Below are 23,740 nucleotides of genomic sequence, written 5' to 3' on the forward strand. Positions count from 1 at the left end.
GCTGAAAAATTCAGACTACAAATACATTAATAAACTGGATTTGTAATGAGGAAATCTTAACTGGTCTGTTTTATCTTGGCAATCATTAAATTGCAAATCAGTCACAGCTTGTCCAAATTAATAGACAAACTAAACCACACATCATCTGAATAATTAGTTAATTGACTGATCAACAGAGTCAGTAACAGCAGGTTTTGATGTTTAGAAAGCCAAGATCAGCTGGAAATCATGAACAGCACACAAATGTCACATTTACCATTTTATTGGACACAAACTTAAGTAGATCATTGTCAAAAACATGCCAGTTCAAAACAGAAACAGGTTGAGTCAGGAAAAGGCTCAGATGCATAACAGTTCGGCGGTTGCTCCTCTCAAAATACTCCATGCAAAGTCACTCACTGCTTTTCCTCATGACCTCCAGCAGCTCAAACCAAGAGATCCCTACAAACAGACAGCAGTGAGACAATCAGAAACACTTCAAATTTCACTAATAACTTCCCCTAGGAAGCTACAAATCTCAGAAAGAAACAAAGTGATTGTTTATAGAATAAATATAGATCATAGGAGGTGAAAACGCATGCTCATTTTATGAGCAATTAAACCAATGCAACAGCATCTGTAAGATATCAATCAAGCTACAAAATAGAATTAAATGTCACTTTGATGTCAATCCAAAACAACAAGTTAACATACAGACTCCTTCTACGAGCTATACAAGTATTTTACAAGTATTTTACAAATATTTTACAAGTATTTTACAAACCTGTTCCAAGAGCCACACCAACATTGCACACCCCTCGACGTCTTTCTTATCTGACCCATATATGTCTGGTTTTGGAGTCTCTACTAACGAGCTGATGAGTCGATTCAGGTGTGATTGATTAGGAAGAGTTGGAAAATGTGTTGTGTTTAACCACTGCACCATCGTGGCTTTCACAATATCATCTGTTGTTTGGTGCAGTTTGTTGGATATGCATTTTAACATAGGCAATCTAAGATTCAAACGCAACCATTTATTTATTGAACTCTTTTGAGTTTATTGAGGGCTTTGTTTTCTGTGATAAAAATATTAGCAACTGTGGGATTTGGACCAAGAACTGAATGAAAGACAAATGATTAGCCACTGAGCCACGGCATTTGTGATGTTTGATATGGTTCATTGTGGTTGTTTTTTTAGTTTAGCAACAGCATTCATTAAAACAACAATTTATTGTTCAGCTGCTAGAGCGTTTTTTTACAGGGTTGGAGATAAACTCAGGAAAGTGGCTCGTCAGGAGCAGGATTAGGGACTTTTTTTAAAATCTCTTTCCTCTTCATGCTGTTTTCATATATTAATGCAGATACACTTAGTGTCCACAAGGTGGGGTACATGAACACATTAATCTGGTCTCTGGTTTCATGCACACATGCCTGCTCTCCATCCAGGATTCTCCAAACACTTGTCCTATGTAGAGAAGCTGGAGTCTGTCTGAAGGCAGAGAAACACAGGACACTGTGTCTGTTATATTAGGCAGTAAAAAGCGTCAGGTGGGGAACTTGGATACTTGAATGACAAAAAAAGGTATTTTACCACCCTTCGGGTGCTTTAGAATAACTCTTCCTTACAATATGATAGAGACATAATTCTTTTTTCCAGTGTTTGCTGACATGTGCTGGAATCAACCAAAACTGTCTGCATGGTGCTAGAGCACACAGGGCCTGAGATCTACACTTTCAAAAATGAATTTATAACCTAAAAATCAAAAAGCGTCTTTTTTTGTTTTTGTTTATTATAACACAGACAACATACACTAAAATATTTACCACTTTCAACAGTGTTTTATGAAATGACAAAGGGTTTTCTGTAATATGGAATTGGAATTCCATGTAATTTTCTGTAATATTACACTGGAATTTTGCATTTATAGCATTGCATATGGGTATGGGGGGACTTTAGATCTGGGTAGGCGGAAATTACAACAAAAAAAGGTAATATTCCTCCCTTCAGATACATTTGAATAAATATTAAATAAAACATGATACAGACAAAATTCAGTGGTGCAGTGGCTCAACACACGTTCTCGGCTGATGGGTTGCACTGGAGACGTGGGTTCGATCCTCACCTCAGCATGATTTATTGTAAAATCGCAGGACTCGAAGAGTGAAATATAAGTTCCAGCACATGTATCAGCAAGAGATCTGTGGCTCACAGGTAAGAGCGCTGCCTCACGGGTTCAGAGGTTGCTGGTTCGATCCCAGCCAGATCTCCGCGATACGAGAGAATGCTGTATGTGTGAAGGGGCGGGGATGATTCGGGTCCCCCCCGAGCCCTGCCACAATGGACAGCAGGGGTTATGCTTTTTTTATACATTAAAAATTTAGCTGTCTAAAAATTTTGCCCCGCCGTCCCTTCCCCACCTATTTAGGTTCCCATCATTTGCTTTTTAAAGGGGTCACCCTCCAAAAAGAAAATGATGGGAACCTACATGTTTAGCACAGTAAAACATAAGCATGTACATTACCTGTCCATCAGCAGAAGTCCATCATTACAGTCAATGTCTGTCCACACGTCCCACAGCTCTGCTTCTGATGACTGGATGTAATGGTCCAAACACATTCCTTCTGTAAGGAAAGACAAGAAAAAAAAAGATTAGTTTTAGAAATACTCAATATTCTACATCTATAAATGACAATGTGAAAGTTAGTCTAAAGACTAGTTAATAAAAGGAAATGGAATAAATTAAAAGCCTAAAGTTGTACAGTGTGAAAATATATTACTATTATAATAATATAGTATAGTTCAGTAAGGCTGTATCAATAATAATCTATGATTTGAATTACAGTTTTACAGGCTACAAATGGACACAAACACTGAATAGAAATAAAGCCTTCGGTGCGAGCGCTGACGCTTGATGCTTAAACATGTACACTGTAAAGAACTGCCCAAGTGGAGTTATAACTTTAAGATGAAACCTTCCTTCACACAACAGTAACCCTAAAAGACATGTTCCTGCACAAGGATTGATCCTGACAGTTTTCATTAGAAGAAAGGCACTGCATCTCTACGATACAATACAAGCAGCACACACACACACACACACACACACATCAACTGATTCTATTAACACGCATCAATCCACTAGATTATTATTACATAAAGTAAGACAACTAATAACAAAAGAGACTAGAAACAATTGCTTATTATTCTACTTCACTACACATAAATCAGAGGACGATTCATTTGAATCTTATACATGTAACAACAACTAAAGATTCAACTTAATCACCGTCTTACAGGCCACACACAATTCTAAAAACACTGAACACACAGAACTAAAAACTAACTCCCCATTCACAGAAAGCCAAACCTACAAAACATCAGAACAATATTAGAAATGCTATGCAAAGAAAACCAATTGCAAAGTGTCTAGTCACTGCTCTTTACTTTTATTGTTTGATGCTTGTAGTAATATTATGACATTTGAATTAAATACCATTTTAAACTCTCAGATCCCAGTCATAACAGGAAGTAGAATAAAAGCAGGAAGCAACAGGAGAACATCAGAGCTTCACACAAGACACAACTCCTGCTGACTCTCACATACACCCAGAAAACACTGCAATATCAACTGAGTCCTTCTTATTACACTTTACAGTGTGAATATCAGAGGGCGATTCATTCAAAGATTAAAAAGGTAACGCTACAATAACGACTGACAAGAGAACTTACTTGACTTCATGCTAAAGTAAAAGTTACTTACAGGTGAGTCTTGTGTCGCACTCGGTTCCTCATTTATGTGTCGTTTGATTGCGTCTGATTGTCGGTTTTATTTGCGGTTGAGCTGTAATATGTGCTGTTAAAGTGACATTAAGAGCTGTCATCTTCTCATCTGCAGGATCTGCTCATGTTGTTGTGATTGTCATCAAGCGTCATGTTGTCAAGCAGCAGAAGCGTCAGACTGAAGGAGAATCCGCTTCTGCCGCCTTGAGGAGCGGAGGAAAACTGCACTTTACTCTCGTCGGGTTACAGTGGCGAGATCACATCTGAGACTTTGTATTAAAGTTCCTGTAAAATTGCAGCAGCAACATGTTTGACAAGCTCTGTGGTGCAGAAAATAATGATTTGCTTTAGAATGAGAAAGCCTAGTTTTTTTTGTATGTGTGTGTGTGTGTGTAACGTTATGTATGTATGTATTTTAACAGAAGGACAGAACAGAGAGGACAGAAGAAATTTGCAGCGGTGTAATTTACACAAATCACCACAGGAGGGCGAAACACTTATGTTTATTTGACTCGATTTGCAACGGTGTGATTCACACAAATCACCACTTTTCTTTTACTCTCTATATGTAATTCACACAAATCACCACAGGAGGGCACAGTTTTTTAGACTTTATTTGCAACGGTGTGATTCATACAAATCACCACAGGAGGGCGACACTTTTATGTTTTTTAGACTTTATTTGCAACGGTGTAATTCACACAAATCACCACAGGAGGGCTAAAATAATTTTAGATCTGACTTTTTTTGCATTTATATAGACAGACGATAGGACAACACAATTCACAACACACACACACACACACTGATACAGTTAAGAATAACTTAAAAATAAAAACTTTTTTTATAAGAATAGATCTGAGTAGTCAATGAATTATTAATCAATGACGATAATCTTTTACATACGCTAAGAACTTTAAACTTGAAATCTAAAACAACATAATTGACTCACAGGCTCAGCGTATAGTTGTGAACCTTACCAACCAGAAAGTCCTGTTTCAGATCCATGTATGTTAAAGTTATTCATCATTTAACACAAAACTCTGGATCAAACCGGTTGAAAATGCTCTTCATCTCAGCAGTCTCAGTGGCTCAGGAGAGAAAGAGTTGTGTTTCGATCACAGCGTCCTGAGTTCAAGTCCCACTATTGCTGACTTTCAATAGTTCTCATTAGACAAGGAGCCCAAAAAAACAGCTGTCAACGTGAAATCCATGATGGGCGAGCGGATAAACACACACTCTCTGAGGACAAGACTGACGAAGACACAGGTTTGAATCTCACTTTAACTGCTTTATTGGAAACTCTCAGGATAACAGTGAAATATAAGTTCCAGCACATCATCAGTAAGAGATTTGTGGCTCACAGGTAAGAGCGCTGCCTCACGGGTTCAGAGGTTGCTGGTTCGATCTCAGCCGGGTCTCTGCAATATGAGTGTGTGAATATATACGCACAAAGGCTTTCCTTTAGTAAATGAGATATGAACGTAAAATTGATGTGATTATATAAAAACAAAGTGGCCAAAACACCAGATCTCAGTGTGAAAGCCACAGTGGTGCAGTGGCTTAACACACGTTCTCGTCTGATGGGTTGCACTGGAGACATGGGTTCGATCCCCACCTCAGCATGATTTATTGTAAAATCACAGGACTCGAAGAGTGAAATATAAGTTCCAGCACATGTATCAGCAAGAGATCTGTGGCTCACAGGTAAGAGCGCTGCCTCACAGGTTCAGAGGTTGCTGGTTCGATCCCAGCCAGATCTCCGCGATACGAGTGAATGCTGTATGTGTGAAGGGGCGGGGATGATTCGGGTCCCCCCCGAGCCCCGCCACAATGTACAGCAGGGGTTATGCTTTTTTTATACAATGAAAATTAGCTGTCTAAAAATTTTGCCCCGCCGTCCCTTCCCCACCTATTTAGGTTCCCATCATTTGCTTTTTAAAGGGGTCACACTCCAAAAAGAAAATGATGGGAACCTACATGTTTAGCACAGTAAAACATAAGCATGTACATACCTGTCCATCAGCAGAAGTCCATCATTACAGTCAATGTCTCTCCACACGTCCCTCAGCTCTGCTTCTGATGACTGGATGTAATGGTCCAAACACATTCCTTCTGTAAGGAAAGACATGAAAAAAAAAAAAGATTAGTTTTAGAAACATCTATAAATGAGAATGTGAAAGTTAGTCTAAAGACTAGTCAATAGAAGGAAATGGAAGAATTAAAAGTCTAAAGTTGTACAGTGTGAAAATATATAACTATTATATTAATATAGTATAGTTCAGTAAGGCTGTATCAATAATAATCTTTTAATTCAATTCAAATTAAAGTGTACTTTCCTTCAAATAAACACGAATAATTGAAAACAAAAATTGTATTGCTTAATGTTATTTTTTAGTATTTTTTCTTTGGGATGTGGGATGAGCTATATTTAGTTTGCATAGAAGTATTGTGTGCAATGACACATCAATGTAACACAAAAATAAACAAGAAATCTCTTGACAAAATAACTGGTGTAGCTTCCGTGATTCAACCATAATTGGGACTAGTTTAAGTTTTAAATTTACAATAATCCTAAAAGGCTGGTTTCCAGCACACGGTTTTAACCCTGTTCTGTTCTGTTCTGGACTGTATGTATGATGGTTTTCATTAGAAGTAAAATCACTAAAGCTCTACACAAGCATGAAGCAGCAGAAACATCAGAGCAACTGACTCTATTAACAAACATCAATCCAGTATATTACCTACAGTAAGACTACAATAACAACACACATAAAAACAGCATTCCTTATCATTCTGATTATAAATGTAAAGCAACACCCGATTAATTTTCCCTTCTAAAGGTCTGAGAGTGTGTTGAGAAAAAAATACGAGTTTTTTCTCTTTTTATAGAAGACGCGAATGCTTTCATAACAAGCTTAAACAACATTTAGTTTACAGACACCATGAACATTACACTGACGAGCCCTGCTATGATGACATTTCAGCAGAACGATGCATCAGTGAAAAATACAATTATACAAAACATAAAGCGTCGCGATATCATTTTACAAAAGAAATTCACTTTATGTCCAAAGTTACTTACCGAGAAGTTAAATGACACTCAATTCCCGCATGTTATCGGACTGTATGTCGGTTTATTTGCTGAAATATGTCCAGTTGTGTGCCTGTCATGTGCACATGTTGTAGCGTCTGTCATCAACAAGCGTCAGTGTTGCCAAGGACCCGAAGGAGTCGCTCTGACAGTGAGGCCCGCTCACGCCGCCTAGTGGAGCGGATGAAAACTGCGCTTCGGTTTCTGTCATTCTGCTAAATAAATACAGTGTTCCGCCCTCCTGGGGTGATTTGTGTGAATTAGACCGTTGCAAATCGAGTCTAATAAATATAAAAGTGTTGCGCCCTCCTGTGGTGATTTGTGTGAATTACACTATTGCAAATCGAGTCTGTTGCGCCCTCCTGTGGTGATTTGTGTGAATTACACCGTTGCAAATCAAGACTTGTTATCAAGATCTGTGGCTTTATTGTGTTAAATTTAGCACAAAATGTTTACATTAAGAAGCATAACACCTGCTGGCCATGGTGGCGGGGTTCAGGTGGTTATCCGAAGCGTCCCCGGCCGTCCTCTTCACACACACAGCATTCACTCGTATCGCGGAGATCTGACTGGTTGGGATCGACACAGCAACCTCTGAACCCGTGAGGCAGCGCTCTTACCGGTGAGCCACAGATCCCTTGCTGAGACGTGTGCTGGAACTTGTATTTGACTAGTGACCTGATTGCCCAATAAAGCAGTTAAAACTTTGACAGAGTCTCTGTTGTTTGATTTTCAACACGCTGAGCTGTGGTTTGAACCCACATCTCTATCCCAGCTTCACCACCAGAGAACGTGCGTTTAACCAGTAGATCCACCGTGGCTTTCATATTAAAAACTGATGTTTGGGACTCTTTGCTGGATTTATGGGCAACAATTTAACAAAAACATTGGTGGGATTTGAACTCAGGACTTTGCATATAGCAGTTGATCATCTGACCCACAGAACCTGAAGAGATTGTGGAAGGATTTTCTTAGATTAGTTTTATCACTTGTTTCTAATCTGTATTACAGTCTTTTACTTGAGAATATTAATCACGAAGTAAGTTCTTGCACATTATCTGTGTTCTTTTGAACTTCATTGTTTCTGCTGTGAGTAATTTTTAGCTGATTTAAAATCTGCAATGTTTCTTCTCAGGACCGGACCTGGATTGTTTGAGTCACATGTACAACACATTATTAAAAATTAGTCAGTTACATTATTGAAATAATACAAATATTACATTTTAATAATAAGGTCAACGAGGTCAAATCCTCATTGCGAGAATAATGTATGACCAGTAAAAAGTAGGGGACTCAAGGATTTGTTCAAAGATTATAGGCTGTGTCAAATAAAACAAAATTCACCTCAATTTTATCATTTTGTTAATATATATATTTTTTCTGAAGACAGAAAAACATAAATAGTGACGAAACCCAAAATATTAAATGGAATAGATTTAATAATCCACTATTTTGTAACTTAAAGGGTCGAAATGGCCTGAGATTTGGAGCCAAACTACAGGGAGTAAAAAAAAAAAACTTTAGAAAGATGGAAGCAAAATTATTTTATTTTTACACAGAGGTCTATTAGTGAAATCTGTTGACGTAGCAATCTTTATTGAATCATATTGTGACAGTTCCAAATTGGCAACAACAACAAAAAAGAAACACCTTTCCCAAGATATCAATGAGCAAAATTGGTTAATCGTACACATTTTCAGTGGTCAAAACAAATATGGGTCACTTTACAAGCAGTTAATACTTTTAAAGCATATTGAGAAACTGGCACTCGAAGGATAAGTTACATCCAACCATCTCTAATGCATCTATCCTGCTTTTAAAGCGATCAGATGAAGGTTTCTCTTTTCTAATGTATTAATATATAATTTTGGAAAAAAATAAATAAATAAAAATAAAAAAAAAGATGAAGGTTTCTCTCATCTCAGGAGACAGGAGGCGAATATAACATTGGATTAGGACGTGCCTTAAAGCTTTCCTACCCTGGAATGCATCCTCTGAAGGCAGCATATATCGGCATTTATCATAGACATATACATATGTCTATGTGTATATATGTCTATTGGGCATTTATAAGCTTTCGGATGCAGCCACGAAGAAAGATATGAGCGAGCACGGACGTCACACTCAGGCGACGGAAGTTGCGTCATTGAATCGCAGCAGAGGAAGAAATGGCTGGTTTGATCAAAAAGGTACGTGGGGAGGTCATGAAAATATATTAATAATAACTAGTGAAATGTATTCGTAAACGAAGCTCGTGTCTATACTAAAGCGTTTAAATATTTCTGCACGTTTGTCTTTAGTCTTTAAATGCATCAGTCGTGTTTTGTTTTGAAGGCTTGTGATGGCCAATGAATTATTATGTATACAGTAAATACACATAGTTGTGCAGCTCTACATGTCATGCATGGGAAATTAAGTTGTGTATTTGACATTTCAGAGTGAGATTTATACGAATATGCATATGTGTAGTAATTTCTTAATATCTTATTTTTTGTCTTATTTTCAGACCACAGGCTTGGTTGGCCTTGCAGTCTCCCACAATCCACATGAAGTAAACGTCTTTCTTGATTTCGTTTTATTATTCATCGCCATTCTGTACAACAGTATTTTCTTTCATATACAAATAAAGTATTTTGTTTGTCATTGTGTGTTTTGAGTTCGAGGAATTTTACTTATTTGTCAAATGCAATCTATTGAAGAGTTGTTCTCTGTCCTAAAGCGTCTTCGGATTCTGTACACTAAGATCCTAGGCTCTCTTCAGACTATGCCTCAGGACGCTGCTTACAGGAAATACACTGAGCAACTGATCAACGAGAGGTTCAATCACGTCAAAGCCGTAAGACATTTCAAACGTACTTCCTCTGCAGTAAAAGACTGAGATTTAGATTGGCTTTAACTGTTGAATAAGTGAGTAAGAGATTGTGTTGATTTGTACATGTCATTTTTGTTCTATAAAGGAGCCAGATGTGGAAAAGCTTGCAAAGAAAATCAATGGTGGACAGATTGAGGAGGTTATTGCACAGGTGAGAAGATCCCAAAGCCTTTGGGTCATTAACTGAGTTTATAGAAAATGAATGCTCTGAAGCAACATTGGAACTATTTGTTGTACCTCAGCGGTTATTGTGTCCGTCCCGTGTCTCCGCAGGCTGAGGCTGAACTGGCACTGTCCAGGAAGATGACGGAATGGAAACCATGGGAACCACTCGTAGAGGAAGCACCGACCAGCCAGTGGAAATGGCCCATCTGAAGTCCTCATGATGTTTATGTACATGTATATACTATATTATATTAAATAATAAATAAACACTGTCTGTTTAAGTTGGCCGTTTGTTTTACTGTTGTTATAGATTGGAAGTTCATTTTTATTAGTTCTTCATTTTCTAATACATTTAATTAATTTCAACACAAAAGTTATACAGAGGTGGACAAAGTACACAACTTCCTTACTTGAGTGAAAGTACATATACTATAGGGCAAATATTACTCTAAAAGTTGTAAAGATTTTTTTGATTTTTACTCAAGTAAAAGTACTCGTTTTTTTCAAAGTACTTAAGTATTAAAAGTAAATGTCAATGCATTGTTTTATAGTTGTTGTATGTAATACTTACAGTACCTTATGCCCTTTGAAGCAACCAATTGAATACACCTACCAGTTTGTAGTATCTGTGGAATTAAATGATTTTAGAATGTTATAAAACCTATAGAAATTAAAGAACTGAATTGACTCCCCACTCTACCACTCCTACCACCCCAACAAAAGTACACATCCATGTAGTGGAGTAAAAAGTAAGATATGTCATTCAAATGTAGTAAAGTTTCCACACAAAAAAATAATACTCAAGTAAAGTACAGATACTCAAAAAGTGTACTTGAGTACAGTACTCAAGTATATGTACTTTTTTACTCCACCACTGAATTTATATAAAAATGTAATATTATAGAAAAGATTATATCAGAAATATGAGAAATCTATTGAAGAATCGGTCATTTTAAAATGTGTGTGAACAGGCAATGAGAGATGATACTTACCTCAATGAGGGACCATTCAACTTAGAAAAAATCTATAGAATCTTAAATGAAATTAAATTTGTAGCCTTTTGCCTACGTTGTGCAGCAGCACTTGGAATGAACTCAAGGTCCAATAAAAGCTGAAAATGAATGTCAGAGGTCAATAAATAAATGCAAATCTGAATAAAAAAAAAGAGTCATATAAAGAGGAAAAAGGGTTTTCTAAACAACATATCAATACCATAAATAATTTTTATATAAAAAAAATACTATTTATAATATATATATTATAATTCACATTACTATTAGTCTAGTAATATTGGACTTGCAATATCTTGCAAAAGTGCACTTTTGCACTTACCAAAAGTATTTCATGTCAACTACATTTTGTGGTTAAGCAGTCTGGATGCTCACTGGAAAAATGAAGAAATGCCTTTGAGAATGTAGAAGAAATTGTTTTGTTTATTTTTATTGTGCTTTCTTTATTTTATCCAAGTGCGTCTTGTGTTAGTTTTTGACCAAACCCCTAAAAGACAGTTGAAATAAAGGTTGATAAATATGGAGATAAATAACAGAATGGTGAGATTCGCTGCTGATTAAGATCTAAAAGGATGTGTTAACAGAAATGAGCAAGTGTATGAAAAAGTCTGTTACAACACAAATCAACTAATTCATTTGAAAAATCATTCAATTTCTATCATAAAAACAAATGAATCCTTCAGTTGCTACAATAACAAAAGCAAACGTAGTAAAAAAGAAACTAGTCATATAAATGTATTTTGGTCTGTCGGTGTGACCGATGTTTTATATATTAGAATCACACGTCTCTCTTCTGTTCTAGGAGGCTACATTCAAGAACGCTTTTTTTCTATCTAAAGATTTTTTTTACCCCCAAAATAGATACCGTATGAAATCTTTTGCCCTGCTACTTATAAATATTTCGTCAACAGTTATGTCCAACTAAACCTAACACACCAACAGCAATACAGAAGTCACTGTTTTTCCAAAGAGTAGAAATTTTGGCATTAGTTACAACAATAATATTATATCAAAGTACAAAGGTAACAAAAAGGCACAATAAAAGACCAAATTACAGTATATCCTGTACCCATATAGTCCGTGTAGAGACTTTGGGAGGGTTTCAAGCAAAACTACTTTCTCATGATTCAATGTACAATTCCTTGTGTGAAGGACCTGTATCGCTACATGAGAGACTCCAGGCTCTCCGATGGGTTGGCGGGGACCGTGCCGTTGTTTTCCGAGTAGTGAAGAGCTCTCTCATCCTCCTTAGTGCTCACCAAACTCAGGATCGCTTTATAGAGGAACTGATACTGTTCCTGCACACACAGGAAGATGTCAAGCATGCACATTTTATCATTCATTTCTAATCAAAGTATAAATTGCAAAAATGATTTTGTCACTTAGCTTGGCTTGTTAACCCAATCACACTAAATGCGTCTCTATAGCACGCAGTGTGTTTATCGTGCAATATATATACACGAAAATGAGCTTTTACGTGCATAGGATTGGTTGGTTGGTTAGGGTAGGTTTAGTAGTGGTGTGGGGTGCGTGTGCAAATGAACTGCGTATCAAATGCACGCAAAAATTGCGTATCATATCCACGTAAAAAAAACCCATTTTCATATATAAATTGCTCACAACTCTGACTTATCTCTTGCAATTCTGGGTTTATATCTCACAAATAAATTTTCCTCGCAATTCTGGGTTTATATCTCACAATTCTAACTTAATTTCTCACAATTCTGACTTTCTTTCTCACAATTCTTACATTTTTCCTTGTAATTCCAAGATTATATTTCACAATTCTAACTTTTTCCCCCCTCAGAATTCTGATGTAAACTATTTGTAATATAAAATATTTAAAAATATTATAAAATATTTGCCAATGGGCTCAGAAAAAATACATATTTCATAGGGAAAACAAGATTATTCTACTACCCTCATTGTCAGATATTTTTTTCTTGTTTTAAGCAATAACTCACTTTTGATCAATTTTTCAGGAAAAAAAGGTTCCATTTTGCTTGTCAAGTAAATGTATCCTGATTTAAGAATGTGTAGATAGATACTGTATGTGTGCTTGCAAACAAAACAGGACAATCATTTTACTAATATTACAGTCCTCTTACAATATCATCGAAGACCCCCGGCCTCATGAGGTTCATCATCCTGGCGGTCAGATAGACGTCCACACTGTTCTCCTCCTCCAGCTGGTTGACCAAGGTGGTCAGGGCACAAAACAAACCAGCACTCGACCCTCCAGACCTGAACAGCAGGTCGCACCCGTGAGAAATGACATACCCCTGACTGATATAGCCTCTGCATTTTTGTAAATAAAATGAAACTCTACCCATCATGGATGATGATAGGTCCCTCTCGCCGTGAGCTTTCTTCTCTGATGATGTTGATGAGCTCAAAGGAGTTGCTGATGGGACTGTCGGGGTTTGGCCAGCGGGGCGTCTGGTACTGACGCACCTCCAGCACGTAATCGTCCTGTCACAGACGGCCACACAAAACAGTTCTGTTAATCCATAGTCTTAAATGCAACTTTCTTGGAATTACTGAAATATTAAATGTTTTTGTTTGAGTTGAATAATCTCACAAATACATCGAAATCAACAGAAAGATAATACATTTTGCATAAAGCCTTTTTTAGTTCCACTAAGACATTTATTTTACATTATAATATTCCTGTTTACTGTAATGAAATATGTAATTTTAAATTAATTATATACAATATTTTCATTTATCATTACTTCACTGTGTCGAGATTTTCTAAACCTGAGTTTCTCCTTACATTTCACACCATGACTCTCATTAGATTCTCTTTACATTACTATAATAAAAACTTTTTATTTAAAATTGTATTTAAAAGGCAGTACAACAAATAAAACCATTTATTTATTTATTTACATTTCGGTAATGATAATTGGACTGTACAATGAGTTTAATTGTCATGAAAACAAATGTTTTTTTTTTTTATTAAAATGTGCCAATAAATTCATTTTCTTTAATTCATTATACACTGTCATAATTGTAATTTTTGTTTCCAGATGTTTTGAGTTTCTTACATTTCAAATCATTCTCATATTTTACATAAAATGTTTGTTTTTTTAAGTTAAAAGGCAGGGTAACACTTTATTTTTAGATGATGTACATGTACTTAATATATTAGTAATAACAGTAAATTATGCATAATTACAAGCAACTAACCTAAAACAAAACTCCAACCCTAACCCTAGTAAGTACATGTAGTTAATTTAATAATACTCAGTACTTTTTTGACTAAGTACAATGTAATTACATCACCTTAAAATAAAATGTAATCAAAGGCAGCACAACAAACTACCATATACATATTCATTGATTTATTTGCATTTTGGTAATGATAATTGGGATGTGTCACAGAAATAATAAATCACACTAAAATATGCAATTAAATGAATTTTCTTTATGCAAAATAGAAATATTTTTGTGTTGATTTTGGGGTGAAATATGATTCCAGCATGTTCTTGACTGGTTTAGTGAGATTCACAGTGAGTTCTGGCCACATAAATGAAATAAGTTTCTCACCTTTAGGGCCTCCAAAATGAAATCCTGCACCACTAGCGAATCTTCGTTGGACAGGCACACGCTGTCCTCACCTCTGAAGGTCACAGTGAAGGTCTCACAGCTGATTGGGTGTTCTTTAGTGGGCCAGTACACACACTCTCCCTCTCTGGTCTGTGACGGTCAGGAAATAAGATGCCTTATAATAAATAGTGATGTGTATAGAACTACAGATGTGTATAAATGTGTGTGTAAATCACCAAGCTCAGTGTATCAGGCAGGGAAACTATGATCTGTGCATTGTGATCCCAGATCATCCTCCAGAAGTCCTGTATGGTGTTTGGCAGAGGATTCTGGGTAGCGATGAACTCACGGCTTTCATGGTACCCCTGTAAACGGTACAGACTCATCGAATCACACCATTGAATCCCACCAAGGAATATGAAAAGGAGCATCAGAACCAGAATCTTACCAATAAATAAGAGGCATTGATGTAGTCTGATGATTCTCCAGGTCCTGTGGACAGACTGACCCTTGACCTCTCCACTGAGGCACAGATGGGAGCACATGAGAAGATAAAGATGAACCATTACACTTCACAAAATTAAGTCACTGAATGAGTTCACTGATAATAGACATCCTCAAAAACACATTAAAAAAGGGGTCTTGAACAAATTCTGAAAAAAAAAAAAAAGAAAGAATAGGGAGTGGAAATCATAAGGAATTTAGGATTAGGTTTCTCATAAAAATGTTGGCAAATAAATTCTTATTGCATTGCTAAATTAGGAGATTACTTTAGATTTCAGAATAACAGTGATACAATTTTTTAAGAATTAATCTGAATATAATTATTGGCAAAAAAACAGGTTACCCTTTCACATTTTAATAAATAAATAAATAAATAAACTATTTAATTAAAATACCATATAAATAAAAACTATATACTGTATATATATATATATATATATATATATATATATATATATATATATATATATAATAAACAAAATTAAATATTTCAAATAAACAAAATTAAAATTAATAATACATAAATTATATAATGAATATTTATTTTTTTATAAATCAGTATTTAAATAAGTAAATAAATAAATGTATAAATAATATATATATATATAAATATATATATATATGTGATGACATATTTTTTAACAATAACAATGTTTATTTATTTATTTAAAAAACAATCAATATTCAAAGTAATTGAATACATGAATAAATGACTAAATAAATTAAATAAATAACTACCCATAACATATACATAAATATGATATATTCATAAATAAAGTAAATAATAACAATAAATACGTAATTATAATAAATAATTTTGTTATAATAAATAAATATACAGATTTTTAAAAAATCACTTTCATTTTTATAGATAATATTTATACATGTATATAAATAAATATGATATATTAATGATATATTCATAAATGTTTAATGATAAATACAAATATTTATTTGAATAAATAATGTAATACATTAAATATTTTAAATAAATATTCAGTATTTAAATACATAAACAAATAAATGAATGAATGTTTATATTGCACACACTCACCAGGCATAAGACAAGACGTCCTGTTTTTAGATGCATTGCACTCCTTCAAAGCCACTGTGTAGTCACTCTGTTTTGCACAATTCTGACTGACCAGCTACAGGAACAACAGGGAAGACCAATTGGATCAATTGTTCAGAGTAATAATGATTAAGAGGGGCTTAATAAACCAAAGGTCTCACCTTTAACTGTTTCTCCAGGCGGGTCTTTCCTGTAGGTCCCGGTATGAGGAGATCAGATACATATGTGTGAATGTGACTCGATGAGACCAGTGTCTCTTTACCCCTGATGGCCTCCACTAAAACATCATGGATGAAGACGTACTGCTCCTGCTCACACACACAAATACGATGGATGTGTCGTGTTGCATGTGACGTGACACAACCTGAAGTATGAAATATGGTAGGATGTCATACCTCTGTCTGTACCAGGTAGTTCCTCTGGGTGCGAATGTGTTTGAGGAATCCCATTATGTTCACTGTACTTTCCTCCTTTATCTGCTTCAACATGCTGTCGATCACAATGTATGTTCCTGTTCGTCCCACACCGGCACTGCCGATCACAAGTGCACACATAAATTTCAACTATAAAGCAGTTCTACAGAAGACAATAAAGTGCAATAGTCAGTTCCAGAAGTAAAAACTCATTTCAATTTCTCCATAGGGAAATAGATTTTTAACCATAACTCATACGTATTTGCTTCTGTTGAAGCCGTCAGCCCACATTATTTCAACTTAGTTTTAAAAATAATCATGTTAAAGAGTGGACTTCATGGTGAAAAACTACATTACCCATGATCCTGTACAAAAATTCCACCAATCAGATTCAGAACAAGTTTGTTAGTCCCGCCCACTCCCATGAACACAGCAAATGACATAACAGAGTCTCCCTACGCTCTCAGAATACTTAAATAATTGAATATATGTGCATATTTTGCAATAAAACTTAAAATACATTGTTTATATATACTCTATAGAGTCATTATTCAGCTCAAGTGTTGATTCAGTTCAATACAATACCAGTGTGAATTTTTATGAAATTAATTCGATTCATCAATAAAGTAGTGCTATAGATAGAAGACCATATTGTCATTATCCAGCTCAGTTTAGTTCAGATTTTATTCTCATCCAATACTGTCTGTGATTCACAGTAACTTCACACCACAATAACATTATGCTTAATAACTACTGGTGTCTACCTGCAATGCACCACTACAGGCCCCATATCAGCTGTCCTGGCCTGTGAGGACGCCCGCACAAAAGACAGCAGGGGAAGAGTGTATTCTGGGACGCCCATGTCGGGCCACTGTGTGTAATGAAAGTGAAGCACCGTCCTCTCCTGACTGCGGCCCTTCTGTGAGCCCTAGTGGTGGAAAAAGACAACGAAAAGTGTTGAGAACGGAGAAGGTTTTCTGGTGGCGGTGATGTAAGGCGTAGCTATTGACCTTCTTGATGTTAATGTTCCTTAAGGCGAATGTCCTCTGTGTGTAGTAGGCAAGAGTTTTGGTGCTCTTCAACGTGACTAGGAAGCATCCATAGTCTTCCTGATTCTCAAGAGGCCAATATTGATCACACTTTCTCTGTTTGACACACACACACACACACCAGCCTCATGAGATTTAAATAACATTGGTTTAGTTATGTTATTACACCACGTTATCATTATTTTACATCAAATTTTGGATATTTTGTCACCCAAAACCATCTAAATCAAATGATGAAAAGCATTACCCGGCCCTTCTCCACCAGGTTAGTGATCATGACAATAACACCAACGTTTTGCTCCCATATCATCCTCCAGAAGTCCTCCAGACTGCCTTTCAGTGGCCCCTGGGCGGCTATATACGCTTTCGGCTGATTGTAGCCCTAAAGAGAATCATTCACAAACAGACCGTGGTCATTTTCTACCAACACTAGTAGTGACAGCCCGATTAATATCCCAAATATTTGCCCATTTTGGGATATATATGAAAGCTTGTTTCCTCCACAGAGTAATGCGATAATTATGAGTTTTTAATCTCACAATTGGAGTTTATATAGGCAACACAAACCCAGTAAACTTTCATCAGTGACAACCCCTAAATCATCATTATGTGTGATTGTTGACTAATAAAATGGAAAAATTATTTAAAAAATATATATCAAATATAGTGTACACTTACATCCACATAGTTGGCATTAATGTAGTCCCCTGTCTTTCCATCTTTGTCAGAGTTTTGAGAGAGTTTAACTCGACTGTGATCATCTGAGAGTACAAAAGTAGAAGACTGTTAGTCATGTTTTTTTTGTTTTTTTAATTATAAATGCGTGTACATATCTTTAATTGGTATGGATGAGTGATATACAGGCCAGGATATTAATGTATCTGTTCTTGCTCTTATTGTCTGGGTGGATGGAGCTGTCCGCAGTGATGCTGATGTCCGCCGTACAGCCCTGAATCTCCTGGAAGAAAAGTTTCAAGCATAACTCAGATCATAACCATTACCTAACTATTTGACTTTATCATGCACACTAACCATGCAAAGAGCAACACTGACACGCCAATACAATGAACAGAAGAATTACAACAATGCAAAAGAATAAGTAACACTAAACAAGGGAGATGTGTCTTACCTCGTAAGACTCTTTCAAGATCTAATAAGGGAGGGGGTGAGAATGCAGAAAAGCACAATGAAAGTCCAGGACAAACAGAGAGGCAGGTACAGGTACATGAGGCACGTTTGCATGTGTTTTCATGCTACAGCCGGGTTTAGACAGGGCTTTCGCTCTGTGTGGGTGTCCATGCAGTCAGTGGAGCCACAGTGAACAGTGTTCCCACATCACCTGTTTACATGCCGCCCTATAGCACTCATATACATCTACTGTTTTATATTTTTACATGGCATTATAGGATGCATTTAAGGTTACGTATTTTGAAACGTCAAGAAAACTGTGCTAAGGAGTGATAAAAATCCCAAGTACCTCAAATTTTTTGGAGAACATGTGATTTGCGTGAAGATCAACAACATGTTTCACGAAATCCTTAACAGGGAGAGCTTCATTATCCTCTGGCATCAAAAAGAAAACAATTATTTAGAAATACAAACATAGATATCAAATTATTAATAATAAATACAATTATTTATTCAAAAAACAATTACTTAAATACATTTACTTTTCTAATAAACTAATATAAGTAATTGTATTTTTATTTTTTTCATTTATTTGTATTTTTCAATAAATAACTTTAGGAAATAAGAAATAACTGTTTGTGTTTAAATGAATGCATAAATGTTAATAACAAATAAAATTCTTTATTTAAAAACATTATAATTACTTTATTTGTTTATTTACTATAAAAGTAATTGTAAGTAATTGTATTTTTAAATAAATCATCATTTTACTTATTTATTTATTTATTTATTTATTTGTATTTATTCAATAAATTACTTCAATAAATAAAATGTGTAAAAATGAAAATTACTTAAATAAGTTAGTTTATTTTAAAAATGATGGTAAGTAATTGTGCTTTTTGATAACAAATTTATTTTATTAGTTATTAGTTATTCATTGAAAAATAAATAATTTATTTAATTAAAGTAAATACGATGAAATATATACAAACAAATAAATATGAATAATAAATAGAATTATTTATTAAAAGCACAATTACTTAATAAATACGTAATATTTTGTATTTATTATAAAAGTAATTGTAAGTAATTGTATTTAATAAATATATAATTAATTTATTTAGTTTTAAATAAATAACTTAAACAATAATAAATAGCTGTTTGTTTAAATTTATAAATAAATACCTGTATGAACATGAAAGAAGAAATATAATAATATAATAATAATAATCTGTCTGAATGGGACTGTAAGTTTGTTACCTGTAGGTAGCAGAAGAGGGGTTGATGGGGCTGATATGGCACGGGCTGAATTGTTGTCCTCAACATAAAAATGTGCCGTTTGAAAGCATCTCCTATAAGATACAGATGCAGTTACTTTATTACAGTTAAAATGAATAGAATTTAATGAAAATAATAAGTATTACAAAAAAAAAATTGTGTGTCATTGTTTGTCATGAGTTGATGTGATGCTGGCGGCTAACAGCAAATCCTTGCTTGTAACTCTTGTGTACTGTATGTTCATTTTTGGTTCTTCCTTGTCGTTCCGTCACCATCTTCGCTTGTTTTTTGCAAATAATTATTTAGCTTCGCTTTAGCTATGATAAAGAGGAATCTACACTTCTATTGCATGTTCATGCATTTTGGGGGTGGAGCAATGAAGGGAGGGGTATGTTTGTTTGGGTTGGTTTCAAATATCAACAATATTTCACAGAAATCGCTCACTGCACCTTTAAAATGGGTGAAATGTCACCTGGACATGTTTTTGTGAGTTTGTGAGATTTTAGAGCGGGTGAATCTAGTGTGTGCAATCTCAAAGCAAACGTTCACACACTGACTGGGTTTGAAGATTTAATACCTCCAGTAGATGAGAATGCCCACCAGCACCAGCAAACACAGGGTAGTGAGTGTGGATATCACAGCCAGAGGAACAACGGTCCTTTTCTCTTTCTCTGTTCCTTCCACCATCCCGATACGAGACTCCGGACTGCTGTTACTCGCCTCTGATGATGGAAACAGGAGCAAAACAGTCCTTAATAAATCCATTAATGAGCGATTTCATGGTAAAATACATGACGTAATATTAAACATATTCAAGGAGCTAAAAAATCTGTGGTTATGTTTACATGCGAAATAATATAATTCTCTATGAGCTAGCGGTTGGATTATCCTACTCATAAAAGCATTTAATGTGCTTCCCCTCAATAAAAAAACACATTCACTGCAATATCTTAAAGGGCACCTATTATTTGACCTTCCTTTTAGTGTCTAATATAGCCGTTTGCGCATGTAAACGATCTGGGGAGTTACCAAGCACAAAGTCCACGCCAATAGTAGTTCATCTTTCCAACAGAAAACACTTGCCTGTCCTGCCATTATTTCTGTGACTTAGTTACATCATTATGTTACATATTATTTGCATAATTCCCGCCTACTGGTTGCTTTGGCCAGTCATGCTTTTCGTTCTCCAAATGTTTTGACATCATGTACGAGTTTTACCTGTTTTCTGGTCTTCCTCTGACTCTCGGATAGTGAGTTCAGGAATTATGAGTTGTATGGGAATATCATCTATTTGAGAGGTCACTGACCCTCCTTGACCTGAGCCAGTGTCAGATTCAGCTGACCAGGTCACCCATGAGAGTAAAGCCTGGTTTTCTGGGTCTTCAGTGGTGGCATGCTCTCGCTTGCTCTCAAAGTAGAAAGTAGAGGACAGTCCTTCATTAATTTCATCTCCAGTTTTGCTCAGATCGGAGTCTTTGGGAGCCGATCGGGTTTGTCCGAGCTCCCATTCCCGGTCGAGCTCCTCCAGGAAGATCGCGGACCCTGATCCACTGAACTCTGCCTGCCCGTCCGAAGAAGGTACTTGGGCAGATCCCTCATCCAAAAAGACGGTTGGGTAGCGGGTGGAGTATACATTGAGATTTGTGGCATCTCGAGCCGTCGATAGCCTTTGATTATTGAGCGATGTGGCTGTAACAAACACGTCTAAAGAGTTAAGACTTCAACTCTCCGCTAAAAACAACATTTCAGACGGAGGAAAGAAGTGCTTTGAAGAAGCAAAACCAATCAAATTGGTCTAGCATATCTTGAAATACCTAAAGCCACCACAAAGGGGGCGCCATCACCATGCGCAAGAGAAAGAAGGCAAAGGTTGAATGCACAAGAGCAAGAGAGGAACCGCCACCGCGTTCAACATTTGAAGAGTGAGCCAACCAGCCGAGAAGAGAGAGTCCAGCAGGTGCAGTTAAGCTTTTTGAGAGTATTTGTGGCACACAATTGCACCACCATCACATTGTTTTTCTGGAAGTTTGACTACTTATTAACAGTGATTCCCAAACAGGAGTAACATATTTAGAAATACAGGTTTGGTTTATTAAATCTGTATGTTTTTGTTACCTATAAGTCGTAACTTTTCATTAACATTTGTACAAATGACAATGTATTCATTTGTGGGTGATATTTCTAAAGTCTCACATCTGGGTTTCATTTGGAAACAAATTAACCACTAGATCTTAAAGAAAGTTTCTCTGGAACTGTCAAAACTTGTGAACAGTACTTGAAACTATATATGAAGAGTTCAGATGCAAAAGCCTCTAAATGCCATTTGAAATTTTCTTCTTTAATGATGATTTTTTATCAAACTTGTATATTTAAGTTCAGTAATTTCACTTAAATGGCGATGTCATTTAAGTGAAATTACTGAACTTAAATATACAAGTTTGATAAAAAATCATCATTAAAGAAGAAAATTTTAAATGGCATTTAGAGGCTTTTGCATCTGAACTCTTCATATTAATGACGTAAAAGGCCACTTAAGGGCACTTAAAAGTGTGTTAAGAAACACTTCTAAAAAATGCGCACTTTGTAATGTCATTTTTTTTAAGACGGAGGAAAGTAATATATTAATTGCATGTCATTTGCAAATGACATGCAATTAATACATTACATTCTGTTCACATTTAAGTATTGAAAGCATATTATTTTTCTAATTAGTTCTCTTTTTAAAAGTATGCTAACATCTAATTCTTTTTCACAAGGGTGCGGTTTATGAAGGAGTACTTAAAGGGATAATTCACCCAAAAATATACCAGAACCTGTATTCATTTATTCCTTGTGATGAACACAAAAGCATACATTTTGAGGAATGTTGGTAACCAAACAGTTTCTGGTCCCATTGAATGCCATAGTACTTTTTTTTTCCATACTATGGAAGTCAATGGGGAAAAAATATTACCAAAATATCTTCCTTTATGTTTAAAAGAAGAAAGAACATCAAGCAGGTTCTGAACAACTTGAGGGTAAGTAAATGATTTGGTAAGTGAACTAACCCTTTAAGATGAAAACTGTTGGGAAACACTGCTCTATAATGATGCAATCATCGAATTACTCAGCTAGTATTGTTTGATTTCACATAACCAGCGTTTCCATTACTTTCCTGCAAGCAAGATAGCATTTAGCGAAAGGTTTTGTCTAGGCAAACACCCAGATCAAGATAGTCTTACCGTTAAACAGGGGCTGAGTGGTCTGAGAAATGATCTTCATTGATGATCCAGTAGTCACAGTGCTTGCATTAGCGGTTGAAGTTGCATTTACTGTAGGGGTGACGGTGGTCGTCTTCACTGGCTGTTTTGGCACCAGTTGTCCAAATGCAGAAGTTGATGAAGATTTGGTTGTCCTGACTGAGGTCTCTTGGTCCTGAGAATCTGGCGGTGCAGTGAGAAAGTTGTTGTTCAGATCTGGTGAGGCTTTTGTGGTGCTGGTGTTGATGACGTCCTCATAGTAGACATCTGTGACCACCATGTTGCTGTGAGGAAGGTCTCCGCTCTCCTCTGGGATGAGTTTGCTCAGTGGCCGCTTGGTTTCATTTCCGGTCTTATTTTGCTCAGGTGACCATGACAGTGAAGACTCCTCTGTAATTTTTCCTCTGACTGTAATGGGGGTTGTCCTGACGACGGGAAAAAGGAAACCTGGTTGGTCTGTCGCTGTGGTGATGGAGATGGAACTTCCGGAATCACGGATGAGGGTCCGGCTGGGCGGAGACTTGGAAGGAGGGGGAGATGTTCCCTGAAAACAAAATGCATCAAGCTCATAAAAACCTTAAGTATTATCATGATGCAATCATTT

General features: G+C 35.9%; 2 protein-coding genes and 1 long non-coding RNA gene across 7 annotated transcripts in view; 1 reads left to right on the forward strand and 2 right to left on the reverse strand.

Moving 5' to 3' along the window:
• Positions 1-246: 246 nt before the first annotated feature.
• On the reverse strand, positions 247-7,283 carry LOC120476701 (uncharacterized). Of its 2 annotated transcripts, XR_016150113.1 has the most exons (5): positions 6,846-7,278; positions 5,776-5,875; positions 3,741-5,181; positions 2,502-2,601; positions 247-1,468 (listed from the first exon to the last, which is right to left on the reverse strand). It is a non-coding gene; the product is annotated as an uncharacterized LOC120476701 (long non-coding RNA). The 2 variants fall into 2 exon arrangements; XR_016150112.1 differs by having other exon boundaries at positions 3,741-5,875; positions 6,846-7,283.
• Positions 7,284-8,933: 1,650 nt separating this feature from the next.
• On the forward strand, positions 8,934-10,176 carry ndufa5 (NADH:ubiquinone oxidoreductase subunit A5). The gene is made up of 5 exons (XM_039667867.2): positions 8,934-9,043; positions 9,361-9,405; positions 9,574-9,690; positions 9,812-9,877; positions 10,000-10,176. Exons 1-5 carry the CDS (start codon positions 9,023-9,025, stop codon positions 10,099-10,101), a joined length of 351 nt encoding a protein of 116 aa, XP_039523801.2. The 5' UTR covers positions 8,934-9,022; the 3' UTR covers positions 10,102-10,176.
• A 1,130-nt stretch (positions 10,177-11,306) lies between these two features.
• ptprz1b (protein tyrosine phosphatase receptor type Z1b) overlaps positions 11,307-23,740 on the reverse strand; it is a 32,162-nt gene continuing 19,728 nt past the window's right edge. Inside the window, exons 12-31 of one of the 4 annotated variants that reach the window (XM_039667645.2) lie at positions 23,119-23,680; positions 21,116-21,586; positions 20,475-20,619; positions 19,880-19,971; positions 18,969-19,054; positions 18,621-18,641; positions 18,353-18,449; positions 18,170-18,252; positions 17,739-17,873; positions 17,453-17,587; positions 17,207-17,370; positions 16,425-16,560; positions 16,191-16,337; positions 16,012-16,105; positions 14,902-14,975; positions 14,690-14,818; positions 14,454-14,603; positions 13,231-13,373; positions 13,010-13,145; positions 11,307-12,199 (exon numbers count right to left, since the gene is read on the reverse strand). In XM_039667645.2, coding sequence (XP_039523579.2) covers positions 12,065-12,199; positions 13,010-13,145; positions 13,231-13,373; positions 14,454-14,603; positions 14,690-14,818; positions 14,902-14,975; positions 16,012-16,105; positions 16,191-16,337; positions 16,425-16,560; positions 17,207-17,370; positions 17,453-17,587; positions 17,739-17,873; positions 18,170-18,252; positions 18,353-18,449; positions 18,621-18,641; positions 18,969-19,054; positions 19,880-19,971; positions 20,475-20,619; positions 21,116-21,586; positions 23,119-23,680 — 3,135 coding nt within the window. In that variant the 3' untranslated portion in view covers positions 11,307-12,064. The remainder of the gene's footprint in view (positions 12,200-13,009; positions 13,146-13,230; positions 13,374-14,453; positions 14,604-14,689; positions 14,819-14,901; positions 14,976-16,011; positions 16,106-16,190; positions 16,338-16,424; positions 16,561-17,206; positions 17,371-17,452; positions 17,588-17,738; positions 17,874-18,169; positions 18,253-18,352; positions 18,450-18,620; positions 18,642-18,968; positions 19,055-19,879; positions 19,972-20,474; positions 20,620-21,115; positions 21,587-23,118; positions 23,681-23,740) is intronic. The other 3 variants (XM_039667647.2, XM_039667646.2, XM_039667648.2) reach the window with 3 other exon arrangements.

This window comes from Pimephales promelas, chromosome 24, assembly GCF_988280905.1.
Source record: "Pimephales promelas chromosome 24, fPimPro1.hap1.1, whole genome shotgun sequence".
NCBI classification, from domain to species: domain Eukaryota; kingdom Metazoa; phylum Chordata; class Actinopteri; order Cypriniformes; family Leuciscidae; genus Pimephales; species Pimephales promelas.

Excerpts from the sequence above, each read along its gene's own strand:
- ndufa5 (XM_039667867.2), top strand. The coding sequence starts at position 9,023 with ATGGCTGGTTTGATCAAAAAG. Across the intron at positions 9,044-9,360 it reads TGGCTGGTTTGATCAAAAAG|ACCACAGGCTTGGTTGGCCT; the intron begins GTACGTGGGGAG and ends TCTTATTTTCAG. Across the intron at positions 9,691-9,811 it reads GGTTCAATCACGTCAAAGCC|GAGCCAGATGTGGAAAAGCT; the intron begins GTAAGACATTTC and ends TGTTCTATAAAG.